We start from the raw sequence: 23220 nt of genomic DNA on the forward strand, positions 1-23220 counted from the left end.
TTCGAGTAGAGCTCAGTATACTTTGAACCAATAAGAGTTTCATAATGTTGCCACACTGAACTTTTTCAACCTTTTTGTATAATATCTCACTCATCATGCTCATTTCCTATCAAACTACCAATTTTACTTTAGTTGAATCTCCACAGATAATAACAAGAGAGAAATTTGTTTGCGCTATCGTAGCAGTGCGGACTAGACACGGCATCTACAACCGACTTTATTGCGATGCAAACCTACCAAATCAATACAGGAACTGCTCGCATTTTGTGTGATAGCACCTTCCGCGCGTCATAGGGTCAATGCGGTGGGGTATACTCGGGAACAGCCATGCAACTAGAGATGCGGGTTTGATCGAGCCTCAAGTCGAATAAGGCTCGCGGGATAATCAACCAGTTTGTCCCGGAAGTAATCCGCGAAACCTTTTGCCAACGGATCCAAGCGCTTAGAACTGCTAACGCCTCTTCCAAGAATGCCATACACAACAAAATGCACGGCGTACAATTTGGGGAACTCAACCCGCTCAATGCTGTAATCAGGTTGCATATCTTGTTCAAGCATTGCGCTCACTTTAGCTCGTGATAGATATGTTCTCAACCAATCCCATTTTTCTTTGCAGTCGACAAAGACACCGAAGTTGAGATTAGCCCCCTTGTCGCCTGAGCGGGCAAGAGCGACGTCTCCCAATCGAAGTTTTCGGAACGGACCAGTAAGCTCAATAGGATCCGAAGTGTCGTATGATGCCCTCTGTTCCAGTGGCTCAGATTTGCTGAGAGGTACACATGGTATACTTGAAAAAGTACCGGTTTTATTCACAAAATGGACGCTTTCATTTATCTTGCTCTGAGACCATAAAGCTGGATAGTAGGCCAGGTAGGGACGCGGGATCGATGTTCGATGATCAAGCGAACTATGATATCCTTTGGAAGAGTCAGTCAATCAGATTCACGGAGATGATTGTTTTCATACCATGGAAATGTTTGAGAGAGATCTTGAGTAACAACTTTCTTAGTGGATCAAGTGTCGCAGCATCTCCGGCCTGGGCAAAAACTCTAAAATACACAGTACTCTCGTTCTGATTCCTGGGATCTGAACCAGGGTTTCCAATACTATATCTCCTTAGTCAGTATATTACTTATGGGCTGGAATCATGTCTCATACCATTGTAAATCGAATGTGTCAAGTTTGTCTAGATTGTCTTTACCCACGAAGTACTCGATTTGGCGTTTGAATAAATTGAACTTTTGTTCAACCGCATATCCAGTGGCATTCACCAGTAATTGCATCTCGTATCCTCCTTTATAGAATATCGCAAGCTTTGTAGTCGGAGGTGGAGGAGCACCTCGCACCCCGCGGACTTGGACCCTGGTGCAATGTCAGTGCCGTCAAGAATTGAAGGATGACCATATACGTACCTGTCCTTACCAATTTCCTGCATCTCAATATCGTCAAGATAGGCCTTGACGTCACTGTTCAGATAGATGTTACCTTGCAACTCATAGACCAGCTGGGATTTGCATGTGTCCACAGTGACCATGCCACCCGTATTTGGATGCTTCGTAATCACACAGCTACCATCTCTGGCAATCTCCGCAATGGGGAAACCGGGGTCAATGAAGTTTTCCATGTCGTAGCGATCAAATCCTGCAAAATTTACACCCGTAACATATGCTGAGCATTCGATCAAGTGTCCGGCGACAAGAGCGCCCGCTAGAGCGTCGTAATCGGAAGAAGACCAGCCCCACCAATACCACGCAGCCGCAATGACTGGACTCGCATCTGACGCGCGTCCACAAATGACTATGTCGGCTCCTTCTTCAAACGCCTTGACAATTGCTCGGGCACCTGTATAGGCGTTTGCTGAGACAATCTCAGGGCGATTCTGCATGCGTGTGAAGAGATATGTCTCTTGGCTCCGGTGGACGTGCTTGTTATCGGAGTCCAAGTGGGGCAGACACTCATCTTCAGAACCAGGCATAATCTTAGAGATCTTTGATAGGACATTGTCCCCTGATACGTAGGCGACTTTGAGGTCGTAACCCTTACTTTCGACCTGATGCCATTCTCAATTATGTTTTCAAATCTGGTTGGGAATTTGAACATACGAACCAGCTCTGCGACCTTGCAAGCCAATCCCTCCGGGTTCAGGGCGCCACCGTTGATTGCAACTTTTATTCTTTTTTCATTGATGACTGAAATTGTTTGCTGAATACCCATCCAAGCAGTCTGCTCATAGCCCGGATGTTCGCCACGAGCATGGGCTTGGGCATTGTTTGCAATATTCATCTCTGGATGAAGATCAGCTTTTGATCTGCTTAGTGAAGTTGGGAGATTGGTCGCACCAGCTAGATAGTCGCCTGTGATGAAATCTACGTCCCCTTTCGTAGCCTGCTTCAACATCTCCTTTGGATCGTCGCCTATCCAAATACACTTCATTAGAGATGGATGTTGAGATATTGGGAACTAACGAACCATGATACCCTGAGCAATTAGCGATGCGTGGCTGGCGCACGCCCTTTTCACCAGTTCTCCATGAATTGGGCATAATGAAGGGTTGTGTTGTAGAATCTTAGTTTAGGATGAGTGTTCAAACATAGTCACCGAAGAAAATCATAGAGAAAACACTGCTCGTATGTATTTATATTGTGATAGACCAATGCGCTGTCTTGAAGACTGCCCATAAGCAGGCGGGGAACCTGGAGAGTGACGCGGAGTTCTGCACGGAGTTCTGCACGGAGTTCTTGAGCTTTGACTGACTAGCACCGTCCTTCGGCCCGCTCACCTCGGTTCCTCGGCACCTCAAATCAACTATCGACTTGTACTACTCAGGGTTTGCTTCATCTAGATTAATAAAAGAACGAAACGAACTCACCACCTACTAGCCTACACAGCCTAAAACCTACATGAAAAGAAACCTTAAAACGTCCTATAACTTATTTTCAACTTAAAATAGCTATATAGACTTTGTTGTAGCTACGAAGGGGGGGGGGGGGTAAAGCTGTTGTTTTCTATTTGTGCGCTAGGGGAGAACGCTGCGCATAGACATTTTAGGCTAGGCTAACATTTATCTGTACTGTACTTATCTAAAAGCCTCCATACAATGCCCAAACAATAGAGCAGTGGCCCACACCCCTAACATTTATCTGTACCGTACTGATCTAAAAGCGGTGGCCCACACCCCTGGCATGGCCTTCTGATGAGCATTATTGAGATCTGTACACAGCCGGTATATTTAAGGCCCATCCAGTCACCACAACTGTCCAAGGTCGTTAGATTGCACTCTCAATCACTAACATTGAGAATACACACACCAAGACCAAGCAGGTACTACCACTTCTTGAGAGACCCCTTGCTTTGTCAAATCATCAGAGCAATTTGATGCTAAAACTACCATGGTGTAATGAGGCATTTTACCGAGTCCTCTAACCATTTGTGGAGGTATTTCTTGACATCACGCCCGGAGTTCTCATTCCGAATGTCCCGTCAGTTTTCGGATGTACAGCCAGGGTTCCCAGGGTTTCGAACTAGCCTCTCACTATATATTTCAGGTTAAATAGTTAATCACTACGCAAAGTCTTTGTAGCACACCAGTGTCACAACCTTGAGATTCACTTTCTTCATTCTTTACAATCGTACCCGCGTGCTCAAATCCTCCCTACATTTTTAACATCGTTTCTTGCCTAGTCTTTACCGTACATTTGGTTGTGTTTTCAGCAAAATGAGCTACTCAATCGAACAAGAAGCATCCAGAATCTTGCACGAAGTCCTGCTTGCAGACCCTGCTCTCGACCTAGCAACAACCATTGTTGAGGCTGCTAAGAAAGTCCATTTCACGGGCAACAGATCGAAACCATTCGTGCCTGCACCTGTAAAACTCACAGAGTCTTCGGCCTCGTTGACCGCTCTGGTTGCTGCTGCAGCTAGTGCGATTGCTGAGGCCAGGTACGGCATTGGCTATCAAGACATTGAAGTCAACACAGACGCCGCGACGCTGTTTCTCGAGTCCGTTTTACTCCCAACAATCAATGGTAGATCATATGGAGAATCGCAGGAGATGATGAAGGAACTGTCGAAGATGGACTTGCATGATATGGTAAGCCCGATCAGACGTTACGCCACCTCGATCTATCAGACAAAAGATGGCCGTTGGTTCCAGCTGCATGGATCCATGAATGCAGATCGCACAATGGAAATGTTGGGTGTCAAAATGCAGAAAGTTACACGCAAAGAAGCAGCTCAAATCTACAAAGAAAAAGTCGCACAATGGGATTCACATGAAATAGAGAGAGTAGCAAATGATGAATCCCGACAGGCAGGAGTCATATGCTACACACCAGACGAATTCTTCAAGAGCAAGCAAGTACGTCAGAATCTACATAGTGATGCCTCCACTAATATCTTTTCAAGGGCAAGATCATGGGAAAGGAGCCCCTCTGGACAGCGAAGCCTATACCAGGTCCTAGGAAACAGTGGCCTTCATGTTCTGATTTTGACAATGAATACAAACCACTGAAAGGCATACGAATCATCGACTACTCCCGCGTAATTGCAAGTCCAGCAATCTCAAAGATACTTGCTGTGCTTGGCGCAGATGTCATAAGGGTTTCGTACAGCGAGATCCCAGAGTATGCAACTACAATGGTTGATCTGCAGACTGGAAAACGCGACGTCAATCTGAATCTCAAGACCCCTGAGGGCAAGGCAGCGTTTTCTCAACTACTCCAGGGCGCAGATGTGCTAGTGGATGGGTACCGCCCAGGTGTGCTCGAGCGATTGGGTTTCACGTCGACTTCGATGCGCAAGATCAACCCTTCGCTTATATACATGAGGGAGAACTGCTATGGGTTCAAGGGTCCTTTGGCGAACCGCTCAGGTTGGCAGCAGATCAGCGACTGTCTCGTCGGCATCGCTTACCTGCAAGGCCAATTCCTAGGACTGGATCATCCTGTGATTCCTTTGTTTCGTAAGTATCTACGGGTGGGTATGAAGAGTGAGTCGCTAATCATTTCATAACCAATTCTGACTACCAGACTGGCCTGGTTGGTGCCGCCGCCATACTTCAGGCTCTCATCAAGCGAACGACGGAAGACACAACTTATGATATCGACATCAGCCTCACTCAATACAACATCTGGTTCTACCGCCTTGGAACATACTCTGAGGCACAGCGAAAAGAACTCGTAGAGCAGGATCCAGATTTCCACCCACACCATTTGGACGACATGACAATACTAACTCGAAAAACTCACAGTTCTTTGGTCAAAGTGCACCCACAACTTGTCCAACCAGAGTACTTTTGGGAAATGGACGGTAGCGAATGGGGTATCAAGGACCCGATCAAGATCTTGGCACCGGCCTTTAAATTTTCAAAATCTAAGCTAGAGTACATGCACCCGTCAGGCCGTCGCGGTCGATCAAAGGCTATGTTGTAAACAGGATGGTATATCCAGCCTCTGCTAATCACATATACACAACCCAACCACTACAATAGTCTAGAGTTAATTTCAAATCTGCATTAGATTATAATTTTTAAAAATTCGAAATATTTCATAATTACGAAATTGCGAACCTGCTGCAGTCAAGAGTAGTTTCTAGAATGTATGTGAGAGACCTGAAACGGGCCAAAACGAGCAACATTCCTCACGAGTGGTTCCATCCTTGTGGTATTTCTTATGCGGGGTTTGAACGAATATATTTGGTTCATAAAAGATGTCATCCACGCACCCGTTTCACTTGAATGACAAACAGATTAATATTTGAAGGAACTGTACTTCATGCAGTATAAGATCAGAACAAGCCATGTTGTGTGCTGGTATACTGTGATGGATGACTTGAACGCAGATCACTGAGTGTCCACAGACAAATTCTTGGACATGAACAAAATCTGGTAATTTTATGAACATCTAAGATTTTTGCACTTCTTTACGAATGAATATCGTAAGGGGCACTTGTGTACGTGGATGCGTAATATATGTATAAATGTATAATTGTATTTGCTATGACATGGTAAGCAAAGTACTTGGCCTTTGAAGCTGCTGTTCCTACCTTTTGATAAGAGATTGATTAACGTATCATTTTAACAGCCTTCACCAGCGGCGCAACCCATCCCATTAGCACCGTAGTCCTGACACTCGCCTAGACACTAAGCAAACGAGTTAGATTTTTGATAACTTTACAAAGATAGCAGCTTCAGTGGACTTACAGAAGTGAAACCGCAAGGCTGGCATGATCGTTTTTCAAAGTCGCTGATCAAGACATCATTGCGGATTACAGCAGCGTTTGCAGCGCCAACGGCGAGAAGAACAGCTAGAAGAGCCTTGGAGAAGAACATTGTGATTAACACGCGGAAAATGCAGATTAATGACTATTTCCTCCTAAAGAAAATCAGATATTAGCAGCAGTAGTGTTGAGATTGTTTGCGTATGGTGTCCTTTTAAGCCTAGGGGGCGGTGGAATATATAGAGAAAAGTCGGACAAAAGTACGTAGATACTAAATCTCCAACGAGACATCGTGAAGCAGCCGCGTACTCTGGAACCCTGAAGCGGCCATATTTTCGGTGGAATAGTGTATCGAAATACTAGATCGGAAGGATCGGTCTATTACTTAGCGCTTATTAGGTTACGTAGTCACCACGCCCTCTGTACCTTGATTGATAGCTGAGCTTGGGCTACAAAAAATGCGCAAATAATCTAACGGCGAGTTTCATGTTCAAAGGGACTGTGTACAAGAGTGGAAATACATGCTATTTGTACAGCATACTAGACATATCTATTAATGTAGATATGCGATATTGTCTTTCTTTTCGCTAACTACACTAAGGTCGGCCATAAGTGACTGGCGGAGAGTTGACTGGACAGCAATATAGGATACAAACGATAGTGATGCACTTAGCATGGCGCTGTCTCAAGCTATCCGAAGGCAGTGTTAGCTTTGCTTTGAAGTACCAATAAGGGCGGATATGACGGATGATCTCGCTTTCCAAATATGTACACGCAAGCCGGCAGTTGCCCACGATAATTTAGGTTAGTCAAGCGCTGAAATTGAATGATCTAAGCCATATTTAGTCGATGTTATACCTATCAAGGTACTGGTATCGACACTCTATCTCCTGACGTTTACTAACCCAAAGAAATTCTACCTTTGCTTCCCCTGACTGACGCTAGCTGGGACGAACCCATGCTAGTGCTTTTCTGCTACGTACCCCTTATTTCCTTTCATATTATTCCCGCTCAACAAGCGTCTCTTAAGCCAAAATACATGGTTCTAATGTCTTATCTGAACCTATAAACATCACTAGGTCTATCGTTCTGAACCTTGCCCACTAAATCACACGCTTAGAGAAGCTTTGTACTCGAGCTAGACAAGCATCTAAACTACGATATTCGTGTGGCTACCCTGCTATACTCTGGAGGCATGGCAAGGCAAGGGTATTGTAATCAAACAAAAGGCTCCTTTTCGTTCGGTAGTTAATGAATCCCCGGCGCTATTGTCGTGGTGTAAAAGACCTCAGCAGAATACTCGACACTGCATACGAACATTGATATAAGATTTCTGAAGACCTCACGCAACATGCGTAAAGTAATACTCACTGAGACGGAAGTGCACCATGGTTTTTCACAGCAGCGGATTTTTTGAATCAACGCATGGAAATCAGTCACATTTTAAGGTGGGGCTAGTGCCATCTGCCATTCTCGAATTGTGGTCAGGTGTCACGCCACGCTTTACGCAGGACTAATATGGTCTGGAGTTGGCATGTATTCACAAGCGTGCATATCTTGACATTGAAGAATACCTTTTCCTTCCAAACAGCCTTGTGGTCAGTACTACAGTGTTGCAGCAAACATTACAAGTCTTGGTGTGGGCTTCACCTCCATATTGATAAAATCAGATCACACTAAATCTCTTGGTATTTGGGGTCAAGATATATTCTAGAAGGGCCGACCCGCCCTGATAGCCCCCTCGTATCTGTTCCCGCAGAACCCGGTTCGCCAGTCACCATCAGCTAGGTATTGAGCACCGCCCACCTCACAGCCACATCAATTTCAGGTGCTTACGACGCTGAAAGTAGCACGGATTCAACGTCTGCAATCTTACCTGGTCACGGCATCGTCCGTATTGCGGCCCGCCCATTAGATCTTACAAACGTCATCTCAAAATTCACTGACAGTTTCGAGGCACACTCCGAACCTGCGGCAACGTAGCAAATGAGGACGTCGAGTGGAATTTCCAGCATTCAAGTGATCGGGGACAAAAGTGGGAATTTTGTTACCAAAGGCTGTAATGTATTAAGCCGCAGATTCCGTATTCTAATTCTGGGTTTGGGTGTTATAGCTTGACACAAGTATTAGTAAAATTGGAATATACTACAGACCAATATGTAGTAATCATAGAAAAGTAATCAAAGGTAAGAATGCATTAGGATGGGAATATGTGACATGGTTGGAAAGGCTGTGTGTATTTCGTTACAGTTCCCGAGTAAAGGAATTATCCATCACGCTATCTATACAGGCTTTTCATTGGCTTTCATGGTCCAAGGAGCGAGGGTATATAACACAGCAAGAATTGCTATGCCTCTCCAGGAAAACGCATCATCAAAGGCTGCTTATGGATGGGCCCGCCATGAGGTCTAAAATCAATCTCAAGAACCTCGACATCCTTGAATCCGCGATTCTGATAAAACTTATATCCCGCCTCGCTAGATTCCAGATAAATAGGGAGACCGAGTTCTTCGGATTTTTCGATTCCCCATTTCATCAGAAGACTGCCTGCGCCGCGACCCTGGAATGCTGGGTCTGTAAGGAGTAGCCGAAGATCTGTCGTCACGCATCGCTGAGTTTAGCCATCGGCTCAGCCGGAACGATCACCAGAAAACTTACAAATATGAGGCTTGTCTCCTAGAATCGCTCGTTTTTGCTCCACCATGCTACTGAAAAACAGCGAGCATGCCTCGGCGTTTTTGCCAGGTATAACGGTCGGCGGGGACGGGCGAGCAGCAGTAGCCACTGCCTCTGGGGTGTCCAAGATGTACCATTGCGAAAATGCGGCCATCTTGCCCGCCGCTTCGTCATATGCCTGCATGTAACGAATCGAGGAATTTTCTTTTCTTGTCTTGATCCACTGCTCAACCTGCTCCTCCGTACCATCTTCAGGGAAAGGGCCTGGCGCGAGGATCGGGGCAAGAGGACCGTCATTGAACGACACGCTTTCAATCTCGCATACCCGGGGTATCTCGTCATCCGATACTTCGCGTACTACAAACGCCATTTCGATTAGACAGCTTTAGATATTTGGAAATGGCAGCTCTGTCTTGTAGCTGGGATTAAATTTTGGGTAATAAATGTCAGGAAAAATGGTATAGACGTTCAAGTAGTGGCAAGGGAAGAGAGTACATAATGTAAACTAAATGCATTGATGCCAAGGCGCTTGCATCCGGTGGATTGCGCAAAAGGGCGCAGTCAGAAGAGGGCGCCCTTTGAAAGTCCCAGATTAACGCCGAGTAGCATCTATCCAGAGTCCAACTCGAGAGCGGCATTAACATCTCACCTTTGATGACCAAGACCAAACATTGTAGCATTCCGTGGACGACCTGCTTGCGCAGACAAAAAGACTAAAAGCCAATCGCGATGAACACCTCATGCCTCAGCATGCCAACCATTGTGGTCTAATCACCTACGGATCACCACTTATGAACGATGGCGCGCAATTGATCTTCACCGAGTGTGCTGCGAGTACCTGAAACGATTTACGCGGTATATACCTATGATGCGACTCACCTGCAACGAAGTCTTACATCCGTCCGATTACAAAGAATCCGTCTGGAGGTCTGGGTACGCGACACTTCCGTTACTGTTAGAAGCGTCGAAGAAACGACGGAATCGCGACAAGTGGACAAACTTTGATGCTTGATTGATGCGGAATTCGCATGTACAAGATGTGCTGGCTGCGATGTAATAAGTCACGTGAATGCCGGAAGGGGCTACAAGATGGTTTGATTCGATAGAGACATTACTTACATCTACTTATGCACAGCTAAGTACGGATAGAGCGGCGCAATGCCTCGTGCTATTAGCGCCCGCGGGGCTACGTACTGGCTCCACCTCAGCTGTAGGATCAGGATCAATACAACCAACGTCAGCGTGACGAGGTTTCGCTGCCTCTTTGAGCGCAAGTACTTGTGCATCCAAGCAGCAAATCAACTGATGCGCAAGATGCGTCTGGATTGGAATGGTATTCTGCTGCGTCGCGATGTACACCTGTTACAAACACCGGATGGTCCGATAGAATCAATATAAAAAGGGGTCCAGGTGGCGCGCTGTCTGGTACAGGCGCATCTGCTTGACAAAGTTTGGGGGATACGCTAGATACTCCAAGGCTTTTCGCCAACAGCACAGCACGGCACAGCAGAGATAAGACGCATGCTGTAAATCCAGGGCGAACACGAACGAAAACAGCAAGCAAGACCACATCTAGTCATTTCCACGAGACAAAAGAAAACTGCGATACTACACATGCTACCATGACACCGACGGCAGTGGCCAACCTAGAAATCCCACGGCTCACGCGAAAGCTGAACAAAACCCGTACGTATGGCGTATATTGAACCACCAAGGACGCCATGGCGTGTAGCCAAGGCACGACTCACGACACTGAACATGGACTGATTTCCCTTTTATCCAGCCCACAAAACCCAGTACCACCCCATCAATCCTAAACCACCATTTCCACCCATCCTCTTCACCTCATCCCCCGCATACCAAGCCAAAAAAAAGATCATGGCAGCCATGCAAAAGCGACTCGAGCGCGAATACCACGCGATGCGCAAAAACCCCACGTTGGCCTACCACGTGCAGCTCAAACAAGGCGAGTTCAGCGACTGGCTGGGGTCACTGCAGGGCCTCAAAAACTCGGCTTACCAGGGAGGCACCTTCAAGTTCCACCTGCACTTCACCGAGGAATATCCGGCCAAGCCGCCCACGCTGAGGTTCACGACGAGGATTTACCATCCGAATGTGGATGCGAGGACGGGGGCTGTGGCGTGGAGGATGCTGGGCAGTGGGTGGCATCATAACATTACGGTTGAGAAGGTCATGATGAGTTTGAGGACGCTGTTGGATCATCCCGAGTTGGAGAGTGCGGTTGAAATGCAGATTGCGAGAGAGTTTATTCAGCAGCCTAAGAGATATGTGCATCATGCGAAGCAATGGACGGAAAGGTTTGCAAAGGAAGATGTGGTGTAATCTGGTGGCATGTAAAGGGGTGAGGATTGAAGCGAATGGGGGCATCTGCTGAGCATCTACCACTCTCGGAAGATGACATGAGGTGGTTAAGGACGGTTCTGCAGACGAGTTTTTTTTCACCGCCATGCCATACAGAGTATCTGTTCAAGTGACCGTTGAAGACATAGTATTATTGAATTAAGCATTATGTTTCGACGTCAACATAGTCCTCTTTGGATCTTTTATCTGTAAAAAGATATCCGACCACGGACGGCACTGCCTCCCTCTCGTGCTAGCTAGATGGTGACTATTTACGTCACAGATTAGTTTGAATATCAACCAGATTGATCAACGCACATGGTGCGATAGCCTCAACCGCTTCCCACTATTATGGACTTGCGCATCGTCATTCAATGCAACACCATCGACCTTGGGCCATTTCCCATACTCCCGTACATCATCTCTTGAGTCGCGCATACTTTGGTGACAACTTGGGAGGCGTTTCCGGTACCAAGACAGATACATTTTTCCGCTTGAGCGTCTTTTGCTGCGGACGTTTGTCTTTACGGTGTTCCGGGTGGTACATCTGGTCCACAACGCAGCCGTCTTTATTGTCCAGCTTAGGGTATTCATACTCTTCAGTCGGTGTCTCGCTGACTTGGACCAAATCGTTCTCTAGCCGGATACCCATAAATGGGGGCCGATGGTCTAAACATTCCTGCTGTGAATGGTGATTTGACACTACATTGAAGCTCTCTGCCGATTCCACGAAACCTTCTCTGCTGTCTGGCCTGTTGTTATACGTGTCGGCTGGGGCTGCGCTGTTGTGCGAGAGCTGATTCGCCGGACTATGGATCAACTTGCCACGTCCCAGAGACGATGCTGTGCCCTGAGAATCTTGCATTCCATGTAAGTATGAATTAGTATTCTCTCGAACAGCTGTCAGGACAAGTCAGCAAAAATAGCAAGATATATTTTCAAGCAGGGTGTTACCAGAAGCACCATTAGTGACAGAATGCAGCGAGAGCTTATTGATATCTTCCACGAGTCGATGGTTTTTCTGATGGGGCTTCCAATCAGCGATTGAGCGCTTGTACACCTCTTCAACATCTTTGGCATAGCATGTGAACCAAGGGTGTGCGAGGGCATTAGATGCTGTCATTCGATCTTCTTCTCTCAATACCAGCAGCTTTCTGATGAAGTCTTTTGGCTGAGGGCCCACAGATTTCCATAACGGATGATGATGGTCGTCAAGTACGCTCAGATTGCATACCGCTGCTAGGCTCACAATGACACGTTGCGCATTTCTGTCGTAATCAGGATGGGTGCGGTCAGTAAACAAGTGATCGCCTGAAAGGACAGTAGCTGTAAGTGCGCCGATAGACCACATATCTACACTTTTGGAGTATCCACGTTCGACAGGGATGGTCGGGTTAGCTCGGTGAATTTCAGGCGCTGCGTATTCCAGAGTACCGACGTATGAAAACATTCGCTGGTACTTGTTGGGCTGGCTGGTCTTGTCAGGAATGAACCTTGCGTTGCCAAAATCAGTGATGACGACGCGAGCACCAGCTTCGAGTGATGACATCAGGATGTTGTCCGGCTTGAGATCCCGGTGTACAACATTTTTCCTGTGCAGGTACTCGATCCCCTTGAGCACCTGGTACACAATGGCTGCCGTCTGCATGCAGTTGAGCCGCCCGCCTTTGAACTCTAGAAAAGAGAATAGATCGCCGCCTGTAATGAGCTCTTGAAATATGTAAATATTGTCACGGCTGCAAAAGACTTTCTCGACACTGATAATGTTGGGGTGGCTGAGGTCTTTGAGGATGTCGAACTCTCGAAAGCATCGTTCCCTTGACGAGCTGACATGCTTTTTTCGATCAGCCGTTGGGAGACGCGAAGCTTTCGCAGCAATTTCATCCAGTCGAACGATTTTACACGCGAGCTGTCTCTGTGTCTGTTGATGAACACCCACTAGTACTTTACCGTATCCGCCCGCACCGAGCATACGAGAAGTGACGAGATATCGAGCGCTAAACATTTGTCTCTCGACTTCTTGGGTGGGTGTCAGCTTGATAGTCTTCACAGGACTTCTTGAGATGTAAATCAATGTGATATTCTCCGATATGTGCAGTTCATCGCCGGCATCCAGCAGGAAAGTGTTCTTGCGGCCCATGAGAACCCCGTCGTCTTGGGATGCGGCATACTCGACATTGCTCTTCTTCAGGTAAGTTCCATTGGCTGACAGATCAGTCGCATAAAGAAATGGTGAGATGTCTGAGATGGGGTCTTGCTCGTAAAGAATGCAGTGGATGCGCAGATGCAGTCGTGAGATGGTGAGGTCATCGCACCATGTGTAACGACTGTAACAGAGTCAGAACAAGTCCGTACAGGGAAGAGAACAGGGCCCCGACCAGAGCTCGGCGTCTCTCCCAAGGTAGAACTGCTCGTTCCCGCAAATCTCGATGTGACTGCCGTGGCATCCTGCGCTCGTTAGCCTGCTGCTCTGGAGTGAGCATGGCCTCAGCCCACCATGTACATCCTCGCCAGCAACAAGGATCTGCAGCCATCCCACGACTTCGCCCGCCATGATGCACTGCTGCTGCGTCACTGGTGAGGCGATCTCAAACCACTTCACTTCACTTCACTTCACTCCACTCGACTTCACTGTCACTGTCGGGGTGGAGCAGAGACCAGGGCAAGTGACGCGACGCGCGTGAACTTGGCACTTGCTTCTTGGCCGCTAGCTAAGCGAGCCCCGCACCCACCTAGTATTTCGACGAGCTGAACTCTGACCTTTGTTCTACACTCACGACACTCATCTCGACAGCCACGTAAGTCAACAAGCCCCCAGTCGCGCTCAATTGCGCCTTGTCCTCGCTCTTGCGAGTGCCCTGGCTGTTGCCATGACGCCCGCACCCATCAATTGCAGCTGCTGACGTCGCCCTACAGTCCGCCGACAAGATGAGAGCCAAATGGAGGAAGAAGCGCGTTCGACGTCTCAAGCGCAAGAGGAGAAAGACTAGGGCTCGTTCGTAAGTGGCTCGCACGCAGCATTCAGTCGCTTCGCCGGTCTAACACGTGTGCAGCAAATAAACTACTCGCCCCCTCGATCTCAGCAGCCCATCGCCTCGGTTTTGAGCGATAACGATGAATGAACGACTTGTTTTCTACGCACACCCTTCCGGCTAGCTCGCGCCATGTCATTCCAGTGCGCATTTGGACCGAACGCTACGTCATACGGCCGACTGCGACACGCGAGCTATCAATGATGCCCCCCCGGGAGGCACCGACTGTGCTGGATTGAGGAACGTTATGGGAGGCTGGTCAAATTGCCCACTGGGCACGTTGAGGTTCTTCGGGAGTTTACTTGAACATGAGATTACGACGGCCGCTCTAACACCGGTTTGCAGCCCGTAGCGGATGCTTACCTTTGACTGGCCTGTCGCCATGTGGCATGCGATAACGGAATCAAAAATGCTTCACGACATTATTTGCCTGCTGTGTGCGTGACGTGATGTGTATGTGTATATTGCCGAGTAGCGAGCTCGGCTGCTGGGCGTGACGTACTCCACCGGACTGTAACCGAGATTGATACACTGAGTCTGATATGCTGATAAGACAGTAGGAGACAAGGTCACGACTCGAGAGTGTCTGTATTCTCCCCGTATTGTAATGTTGTTAACAGCGTAAGCAATGTCAAAATCATATCTTCAATCACACATGCCTGGGCGTTGGCATGTGTAGACTCACCACCAAGACCATAAAACTGGCACGTCGTATTGAAGTCGACCTGATCATTAAATGACTACCAAATAATCGTACGCGATGTGTGAAGAAAATAAGAGAAAAAGTTCCATTGTGCATTCACACGGTGTACCCCCAAAGCCACACACATACACCCATCTGGTAACCAAAAATCGAGAGTAGACAAAAGGAACAAGGTTTAGAAAGAAGAGGGGCGGCGTCTGATATATGATGTAGGCACAGCATTCGCCATGCCATCTCACGCCTTGACATGCGTCCACGCATAAATCGACTCGGTGTTGTCGTCCTTCTCCGTGTCCCGTCGGGCATGCCGGTCCTGATGTACTTCGTGCAAGACGTAGACGCCGTCGGCGTCGCTGGCTCGTCCGGCCTGCGTAGCCCAAGCATGGGCGTGGACGCCCGGCGCGGATGTCGAGGCTACTGTGTCTGCGGCGGCGGCGGTGGAAGCGGTAGTAGTAGTATTGGTGGTGGAAGCGTTAGCAGTGTGAGGTTCGGCAATGTTGCGGTAGCGGAACAGCGGTAGTAACGCGATAGCCGTATGTGGTCTTGCAAACCAGCGCTTGAACAGCGAGTTTCGCGCCGGTGGACCATGCTGTGCTTGTTCAGACTCCGCTTGCTTCTGTGCGACCAGCGCGTCCTCGGTCGTGACGCTGTGCAGGGCGGAGCCCGAGTCGTCGAGCGCAACCGACGTGTTTCCAAGCGACTTTGTCGAGTGGGTTGCCGACGACGACCAGAGGAACTGTTTCGCTTTGCTCGAGACACTGCTGGTCCAGGAGCGTGCGGCGATGAAGCTCGAGGGCGTGCGGTTGCCAGCTTCGCTTGGTCTGTAGAGGCTGGGCCACAGCTTGCCCAAGCCCATGCTGAGCAGGAGTTTCCTGTAGAAGTTGTGGGCGTCGACGCCGGTGCCGAACAGCACAAATGTAATGTAGCCCGTGGCGACTTGGATCCATTTGTCGTACGCAACCTGCCCGTCCACAGGCACGTGGATGATGGTGTTGAACTGGACGGGGTCGTGGACCGTGGACCACGAGTAAGGGTCCTTTGCGACCAAGGCGACGACGACGGTGATGTAGATGGAATAAGTGAGATAGATGACGCTGATGGTCATGCTGAGGATGAACAGCCGGATGAAGCGCGAGGAAGTCGTGTTTTGAGCAGCAACCAGGCGGTGGAATTCTTGCCGATAGCGGTACAAGCGGTATACGAGCAGAACTGCAAACATGTATTAGCATCTCCCACTGAGCAATTCCCTCGCCCGGCAAGGAAGACTCGCCTGACCAGTATGAGGCAAAGCCCATGGCAATGGGGAACCACATGATGCTCAGCACGAGGCTCGGCCACGACGTGTCGTAGGCCGGCAGACACCCTACGATGCCGTAGATGATGTAGCGAGCCGGCTGGACGACATAGTACACGATTGCCAGGACGAACGGGGCGCCCCAGCACCATACGACTTCCCATATTTTCTCGCGGATCCGGCTCTTGCGGCTGCTCGATACCGTGATGTTGCGCGTGTCCATGACCCGGGCCAGCTTGCGCGTGATCATGGCTGCGGATGCTGCAATGCCCACGTAGCTTGCGACCTGGATACGCACATGGACGTCGCACCATACACTGCCGTTCCACCAGTCGAGCAGGTTGTCTCGCGGCCAGATGAGGGCGTTGATCGAGTTGAAGAAGTTGTGCAGGATGATCCAGAGTATGTTTGACCCCGCGGCCACGTTGGCTTGTCGAAAGTGCCAGATCATGGAGGGAAGGCAGAGAATCCATGCTGGGAATGCGAGCGCTGGAAACAGGATTGCTTGGAAGTAGGTGGGCGCATCGGCTCCGTGGCCTAGCGGATAGGCTGTGCCGCCGGCGAGCACCTCCATTGCTTTGAGTGCAATCCGTCTAGCAGCAGCGAAGACTAATGGCAATCTGAGGGCCTTCTGAACGGTGTTTGAGTCGATGCTGTCGGCAAGATCCACTTTTCAGGGGGGTTGGAAGAGGAGAATATATGCAAAGCTGGAGTTGGGAGACGAGGGAGCGAGTGACGGAGATGGCAAAGAACGGTCGAACCGAGGGCGTGGAGTCTCCGCGATTCCATATTTCGATTGATTGACGGCAGTCGGGTATCTGAATAGAGCGTGTTGATGTCTCAATCGTCAATACTGCTCAATAGGCGGCTTGCAATTGAGCTGCGCTCACTGGACGAGTGAAGGCCGGTCGTTCGACTCGGAACCAATCTTGGCGAGTATACTTGCCCAAGTCAATAGGCGTTTGAAACGATGTGATCCGTCGCATTGGCACGGCGTGGCCTAGTGTTTATAGGATTGGATGGTTGGAGGAGGAGGTGGTGAGACCCTGACCAGTCCGCTTCGGGGTCTGAATAGGAAAAGTGGCCATGGCGACGACTTGTGAATAGAAGATTGATCAGGAGAAATCGAGACATGTCTTTGGTGTGCATAGGGGAACGACAGGGAGATTCATGTTGAATTGATGCGTAGAGTCTCTGCATATGGGGAGATGCAGACTGAGGCGTGTATGATGCGTCTATCCAACTACCAAGCCCAGCCACTTCAATTGCGCTGTCACTGGGGGAAACCTCATGGGTATTCAGACCTTGTGCGTATCGTCAATGTGCGAAGATACCTATGCTATCAGCAGAAAGAATTGGTTTTTTTGATGCATGGCCGCATATACCCGCAGGGGAGGGTACAGCAGAAGCAATGGTAAAAAAACCACATCTCCTCAACAAACGCTGATTCATCTGTGTCTCCTACCGGAGCGCGCTTGATTGCTTCTTCCCAACCTGTGCGGGCTGCCGGCTGCAGGGATGTTGCGAGATGCTGCATGGCCACGACGACTAGGCGGTATCAACATGGCGGTTGTAGGTGTAGGCGCTCTCACCGGACCCATTGCTGTAGGAAGAGAAGGATTTGGCCCTTTGCTCGCGGCAGATAGCGAACTGGCAGCATATTGGTACACGAGGAAAGGCGCTCTACAATTGACCGCATGGGGATTCGGATGACGTAACACGGGTGTAAAGATGGCGGCGGAACGGGCGTCGTAGACCGCAGCGGCACACGAGCATCGGGATGAGCAAATGCGAGCGGTACCAAGGCTCTTAGCCATGGGCTGCCAGTCTTTTGGGGCGGATGGATTATCGACTCGACTCGACTCGACTCTGTCTCTGACTCTGACTCTTACTTTCCTGACGATCGGCTGGTGACGCTGCGCAACCACGTTAGCATTACCTTTAGTAGGGACTTGTTTCGCCACGACCGTCAGTGTCCCCCACGTACACCCAGGTGTAATGGATGCACCAGACAGTCACAGTCACAGCCGTGCCAGTCCCCCTCAGCTTCGCCAGAAGATGTTGAACCGCGCTGCCACATTTGCCGAGGGCGCCCCGTCGGCGTCGTCTGCGCTGCCGGCGTCGCTCTCTCGCCGCCGCAGTTCGCTCGTGTCGGACCTCTCAGACACGCGACACTCGTTCCGCTCGTCGACGGACAACCTCTTGCGGGCGGGCGGACGCAATGACACGGATGCGCAGGCGGCTGCCGACGAGCCTCCGCGCTGGATTGCACTGCCCGTTGTGGCGGCCGTCGTGCCGGCCATGATTGGGCTGACGGTGGAAAACGGGGCGGATATGGCGACAGATGTGTTGATACTGGTGCTGGCGGGGTGGTTTCTGCACTGCAGCGTCAAGGTGCCATGGTGAGTTGCAGCGGATGCGGGCGATGGATGGATGCATGGGCGGGCCTCGCTGACAGCAGCTTGTGTGTGCATGCAGGGACTGGTACCGGGATGCCCAGCAACGACGATATCTGAGCGATGAGGCCGCCGAGCCCTACAGCGACACGATACACCAAGAGAAAGACGACGGCGTCGACGGCACGCCCGAGGCCGCAGCAGAGGCCGCGACCGAGCTGAGGGCCGACGGCATCACGACGCCCACGGCGCCCACGGCGGCATCGGCATCGGCAGCGCAGCAGGAGGCTCGCAGGGCGCTGAAGCGGTCAGAAGTGCTGGCCTTTGTGGGCTGCTTCTTCGGACCGCTGCTGGGTGCGCTCCTCATGCACACGGTGCGAGGACAGCTGATGCGCGCCGAAGGCATCGTCTCGGATGCCAACCTGAGCATCTTCCTGCTCATTGCCGAGATCCCGCCCGTCAACCGCCTGATCAAGATGCGTACAGAGCGTATACTGCATCTCCAGCGCATCGTGCGAGAGGCCCCGAGGGAGCCAGTCGGTCCCGCAGACGCCCAGCAGCTCTCGCAGCGCATTGCCGAGCTCGAAGGCCGTCTCGATGGCGTACGCACGCCCAACCACCACGCCGCGATTGATGTGGACAAGATCAGCGCCGAGGTGCGCCAGACGACCCAGCTCCAACTCGACGCCCTCAACCGCGCCGTCCGGCGGTACGAGAAACGCCACATGGCCCAGTCGCTCCAGATCGAAGCCCGCTTCCAGGACCTCGAAGCCCGCCTCCAAGACGCCCTCGCCCTCGCCGCCGCCGCTGCAAGGACCGGCCGCCAGCCCGGAATCATGACGCTGACGGTGGCATGGCTCGTCCGCACCGCCAGTCACACGTTGCAGCTGACTTGGGACGTCGCCATGTACCCCTTCCGGACGGCGGCGGTGGCGCTGCGAGTGGTCAAGTCGCTGCTGGTTAGAGACGAGCCGCAGGCCAAGCGGCGGGCCAAAGGCGGGCAGGTCAATGGATATACGCCCATATCGACGAGTAGAATGCAATCAAAGACTGGGCGGTGAAAGCTCGTAATGACTAATTCCCGTCTCGCTCCTATCAAACCCGGCTCCTCAGCTATCCTCCTCCCGCGTCTGTCTTTCTTGTGCGTGCCGCCATGGTGATGTTGATGCCACGGGCTGCACTGGATGCCACAGGCCGTGTTTGTGCAGAGTCCAACGACACAAACCCGTGCAGCAGACGCCAACTGCAGCCAGCAGCCGGCCTGAACAACGGCCTGCTGTGCACATGTGCAAGCAACGTGGCGTGGGCGTGGGCTGTCGACGGCGGCCAAGAGTCATGGCCATGCTGTCGCCCGGCTATATCCGATGCAGTAACCCGACATGCAGGTACGGCGAGCGGCTCTCTGAATGCAACCAAGGCCAGAGTATGGCTGGGACGTTGCATCCGTCGACAACGTACCCCGCCCCCACTACATGGCCTCCTATCGGAGCCGAACACGGAGGGCAGTGGCACGTTGCCAAAGTGATACTGGCACGCCGCTTCTTGACTCCCTTTGCTCCATTGCCCTTGACGACTTTTTTTCGGTCTTTGTTTTCGTCATCGACGCTGTATGATAAATACCATCTGCAAGGACACTCGAAAACAACATAGCGGCCATGTCGTTAACGTCCGATGTCACTGTCGACGCCTCCAAGTTCGACCGCAGCACCATTGACAAGGAGACACTCGACTTCAACGACAAGCTGATCAAGATATGGGCGGATGGTCCCAGATGGTACGAGGTGCGTGTGTATTCGGAGACCCATCTTGGTCAGCGTGCGCCGCAATACTTAGACAAGAAACAGGTCGGCGCAGCAGAGTACCGGAAAATGAGATGGGAGGGCAAGACGCCCTTGCCCAAGCCAATTGTGCTGCCAGAAGGCTTCAATGGCGCCCTGCCTTCGAGAGAGGCGGGACGAGAGATCCCGTACCGTGTGTTTAAGCCGAGCAGTGGCAAGAGTAACGGCATTCACATGCATATCCACGGCGGTGGATGGGTTCTGATGAGTGAAGCCTAGTACGTGTGGTCCTTCTTGTGCCGTGAAATCTCATGCTTCGCGTCTGAGGCTGCCATGTCAGGACACGCAAAGAAGGCAAGCTGACGTCTGCAGCCAAGATCCATATCTCAAGTACATGGCCGACCACTTCGACGTCACAGTCGTGTCCATTGGATACCGGCTTGCGCCCGAAGACCCCTGGCCAGCTGGTGCAGAGGACTGCTACGATGCCGCCGAATGGCTGGTCAAGAACGGCCCTGACGTCTTTGGCGGGGAGCTCATGTTCACTGGTGGCGAGGTGTGTATTTTTTTTCCTGCTCAGCACCTACTTGAAGCTAACACTGCACAGTCTGCCGGTGGCCATCTCGCCTGTCTGGTGGCCCTGCATCTTCTTGACAAGATGCCGGAATTTGCTTTCAAAGGCCTCCTGTTGCACTTTGGCTGCTTCGACATGTCGTCCTTCCTGCCTCATGTCCTGCACCATGAAACCCATCTGGTGATTGACCACGACGTTATGAAGTCGTACATTGACGCCCTGTTGCCCAACACCACCGAGGAGCAGCGCCGCCACCCGTCGATAAGCCCCTTCTGGGCGGATCTGCGGGGCAAGAAGCTGCCGCCGGCCTTGTTCACCTGTGGAAGCGAGGATCCGCTGCTCGACGACAGTGTTATGATGGGCGCCAAGTGGGCCATGTGGGGGAATGAGAGCGTCGTCAAGATCTACAACGGCGCACCGCATGGATACATTGGGTTTCCTCCCGGTACGATTAAAGCAGTACAGCAGGGGCTGGACGATACCGAAGCCTTTGTCAGGGCGAAGAGGGGGTCGTAGTCTAACGCCGTATGTACAAGTTAATATTCAATAGAGTATTTCCCGATAGTCTGCCTGAAGGAGCAAGGCGAGAGATGACTCGCAGCCTCACTCTGCATATTAGCGTGTGTATTGGAAGATGAGGCCAAGTTGCTGAATTCCAGTCCCGGCGCTATCCGCACTGTCCGCATGGGCATGGCATGAGCAAAGACGAGACCAGCCATATTTCTCGTGCGAATCCGGGAACCATGGTCACATGACAAATCAGTTTCCGCTTCTGTTCCAGGGCATGTCGACATATCGTGTCGGGGTCCACGCACCGCAAACGGAGGTTGAGCCCTGACTAGCGGGAACAACCGTGTTTCGTCATAGCGAAGCACGGCCGGCCCAAGTAAAAGTATCCCAACCACACTCGGGCGCGTTTGGAAAAACTTGGCCTCCTTCTCTCTCCACCCCCCGCAATGGCCCCGTAGTCGACACGTGCAGCACAACCATGGCAGACGAGCAGAGCCCCGAGAGGCGGCGGTCGCGGCGAAGGAGCGGCATGTACCGCCGCGGCTCCCATATCAGCGAGTACGTGATGGCGCCCAGCTGACGGCCATGGGCGACGACTAATGAATGGGCGCAGGGCAAGCTTCATGGAGGATGTCGAAATGGCTCAGGATGAGGTACACGAACTCGCCCTCTTGCCCCCCCCCCCGGCGTCCCCCACGCCCGTTCCACGCTCCTAGTGAGAGGCCTGGCCAGCAGCTGACGCCCAAAATCCAGGTCTTCTCCGGTCCCATGAGCGAGAGCGTCCCCACGAGCGTATCTGGATTCCGCCACCGACGCGCCGGCTCGAGCGCCAGCTTGACGAGCTTTGCATTCTACGACGAAGAGCAGGATTCCGGCGACGGCACCGAGGACGAGGACAGCGCCATCGACGACGACGACGACGACGAGAGCCTGTACAATGGGCATGCCGTTGACGATGTCGACGACCTGGAGGCGGCATCGCCGTCGCCCTCGTCGCACTCGCCGTCGCCATCGCGGCGCAAGTCGAGCGGCAGCCGAAAGTCGTCCGAGAGACCGTTGCTGCGCAGGGTCTCGTCGGCAGGCAGCACAGGCTCAGGCGCCGACTGGAGGGGGCGCCGGTCCAACCAGAAAATCTATATCATGACCGAAGACCTGACGATTGTCATTGCCGGCTTCAAGACGTCGCCTGTTGGCTACGCCCTCTATGCGCTTCTGTGCGTCGCCACGCTCGGCCTCGGCTGGCTGCTCTTCAGATGGCTGCCGCGGTGGCGCGTCACGATAGTCGGAAAGAGTGCGCCTCTAAAAGAGTGCGACTGGATCGTCATCGAGAACCAGTGGGGCGAGTTTGCCGTGCAGCACGTCAACCGCCAGACGTACGGACGCTCGCTCTCCACCGTCTTTGGCGACCCCGAAAAGGGCCGCCCGCGGGAATGGGACGAGGACGACGATCCGCTGATTGGCGAGCTGAGGTGCCTCGACTACCGCTATATCCGCTTCGTGTACCACCCCATCAAGGACAAATTCGTGCTCGCCAATACCTGGAAAGACCCCAGCTGGACCCATGTCTTGGCTCTCCGCGAGGGCCTCGACAACGATGAGCGCGACTACCGTGAACTCGTCTTTGGCAAGAATATGATTGACATTGCGGAAAAGACAGTCGGCCAGCTGCTCGTTGACGAG

At 51.5% G+C, this 23220-nt stretch overlaps 10 protein-coding genes across 10 annotated transcripts in view; 5 read left to right on the forward strand and 5 right to left on the reverse strand.

The window, feature by feature from the left end:
- Nucleotides 1-333: 333 nt before the first annotated feature.
- Nucleotides 334-2542, reverse strand: SETTUDRAFT_105256 (uncharacterized protein; the record flags this gene model as incomplete). Its single annotated transcript, XM_008025052.1, has 7 exons — nt 334-917; nt 967-1106; nt 1159-1362; nt 1413-2050; nt 2107-2285; nt 2340-2414; nt 2470-2542. The coding sequence occupies 7 exons, from the start codon at nt 2540-2542 to the stop codon at nt 334-336; spliced, it is 1893 nt and encodes a 630-aa protein (XP_008023243.1).
- A 1173-nt stretch (nt 2543-3715) lies between these two features.
- SETTUDRAFT_105278 (uncharacterized protein) lies at nt 3716-5429 on the forward strand (the record flags this gene model as incomplete). Its single annotated transcript, XM_008025053.1, has 3 exons — nt 3716-4357; nt 4405-4960; nt 4993-5429. 3 exons carry the CDS (start codon nt 3716-3718, stop codon nt 5427-5429), a joined length of 1635 nt encoding a protein of 544 aa, XP_008023244.1.
- A 644-nt stretch (nt 5430-6073) lies between these two features.
- SETTUDRAFT_26703 (uncharacterized protein) lies at nt 6074-6328 on the reverse strand (the record flags this gene model as incomplete). The annotated part of the gene is made up of 2 exons (XM_008024703.1): nt 6074-6139; nt 6200-6328. The coding sequence occupies 2 exons, from the start codon at nt 6326-6328 to the stop codon at nt 6074-6076; spliced, it is 195 nt and encodes a 64-aa protein (XP_008022894.1).
- A 2115-nt stretch (nt 6329-8443) lies between these two features.
- On the reverse strand, nt 8444-9262 carry SETTUDRAFT_147982 (uncharacterized protein; the record flags this gene model as incomplete). The annotated part of the gene is made up of 2 exons (XM_008025054.1): nt 8444-8811; nt 8875-9262. The coding sequence occupies 2 exons, from the start codon at nt 9260-9262 to the stop codon at nt 8564-8566; spliced, it is 636 nt and encodes a 211-aa protein (XP_008023245.1). The 3' UTR covers nt 8444-8563.
- Nucleotides 9263-10744: 1482 nt separating this feature from the next.
- SETTUDRAFT_167937 (uncharacterized protein) lies at nt 10745-11272 on the forward strand. The gene has a single exon (XM_008025055.1). It carries the CDS (start codon nt 10771-10773, stop codon nt 11233-11235), a length of 465 nt encoding a protein of 154 aa, XP_008023246.1. The 5' UTR covers nt 10745-10770; the 3' UTR covers nt 11236-11272.
- A 399-nt stretch (nt 11273-11671) lies between these two features.
- On the reverse strand, nt 11672-13807 carry SETTUDRAFT_26706 (uncharacterized protein; the record flags this gene model as incomplete). Its single annotated transcript, XM_008024704.1, has 4 exons — nt 11672-12153; nt 12208-13580; nt 13632-13701; nt 13750-13807. The coding sequence occupies 4 exons, from the start codon at nt 13805-13807 to the stop codon at nt 11672-11674; spliced, it is 1983 nt and encodes a 660-aa protein (XP_008022895.1).
- A 1196-nt stretch (nt 13808-15003) lies between these two features.
- On the reverse strand, nt 15004-17101 carry SETTUDRAFT_167938 (uncharacterized protein). The gene is made up of 2 exons (XM_008025056.1): nt 16259-17101; nt 15004-16197 (listed from the first exon to the last, which is right to left on the reverse strand). Exons 1-2 carry the CDS (start codon nt 16854-16856, stop codon nt 15224-15226), a joined length of 1572 nt encoding a protein of 523 aa, XP_008023247.1. The 5' UTR covers nt 16857-17101; the 3' UTR covers nt 15004-15223.
- A 1224-nt stretch (nt 17102-18325) lies between these two features.
- Nucleotides 18326-19727, forward strand: SETTUDRAFT_75350 (uncharacterized protein; the record flags this gene model as incomplete). The annotated part of the gene is made up of 2 exons (XM_008024768.1): nt 18326-18684; nt 18761-19727. Coding segments are annotated over 2 exons (1326 nt in total), but the record flags the coding sequence as incomplete, so codon positions are not given.
- Nucleotides 19728-20333: 606 nt separating this feature from the next.
- On the forward strand, nt 20334-21546 carry SETTUDRAFT_105319 (uncharacterized protein; the record flags this gene model as incomplete). Its single annotated transcript, XM_008025057.1, has 3 exons — nt 20334-20734; nt 20829-21012; nt 21064-21546. 3 exons carry the CDS (start codon nt 20334-20336, stop codon nt 21544-21546), a joined length of 1068 nt encoding a protein of 355 aa, XP_008023248.1.
- A 443-nt stretch (nt 21547-21989) lies between these two features.
- Nucleotides 21990-23220, forward strand: part of SETTUDRAFT_167942 (uncharacterized protein) — a 5409-nt gene continuing 4178 nt past the window's right edge. The window contains exons 1-2 of the mRNA XM_008025058.1: nt 21990-22098; nt 22154-22193. Of these exons, the coding sequence (XP_008023249.1) occupies nt 22019-22098; nt 22154-22193 (120 nt within the window). The 5' untranslated portion in view covers nt 21990-22018. The remainder of the gene's footprint in view (nt 22099-22153; nt 22194-23220) is intronic.

Source organism: Exserohilum turcica, assembly GCF_000359705.1.
Source record: "Exserohilum turcica Et28A unplaced genomic scaffold SETTUscaffold_13, whole genome shotgun sequence".
NCBI classification, from domain to species: Eukaryota; Fungi; Ascomycota; class Dothideomycetes; order Pleosporales; family Pleosporaceae; genus Exserohilum; species Exserohilum turcicum.

Bases quoted from the DNA above. Each gene is read 5' to 3' on its own strand.
- SETTUDRAFT_167938 (XM_008025056.1), bottom strand. From the start codon at position 16,856: ATGGAGGTGCTCGCCGGCGGCACAGCCTATCCGCTAGGCCACGGAGCC. The intron at 16,198-16,258 runs GCGAGTCTTCCT...ACATGTTTGCAG, and splicing joins CTTTGCCTCATACTGGTCAG to TTCTGCTCGTATACCGCTTG.
- SETTUDRAFT_167937 (XM_008025055.1), top strand. From the start codon at position 10,771: ATGGCAGCCATGCAAAAGCGACTCGAGCGCGAATACCACGCGATGCGC.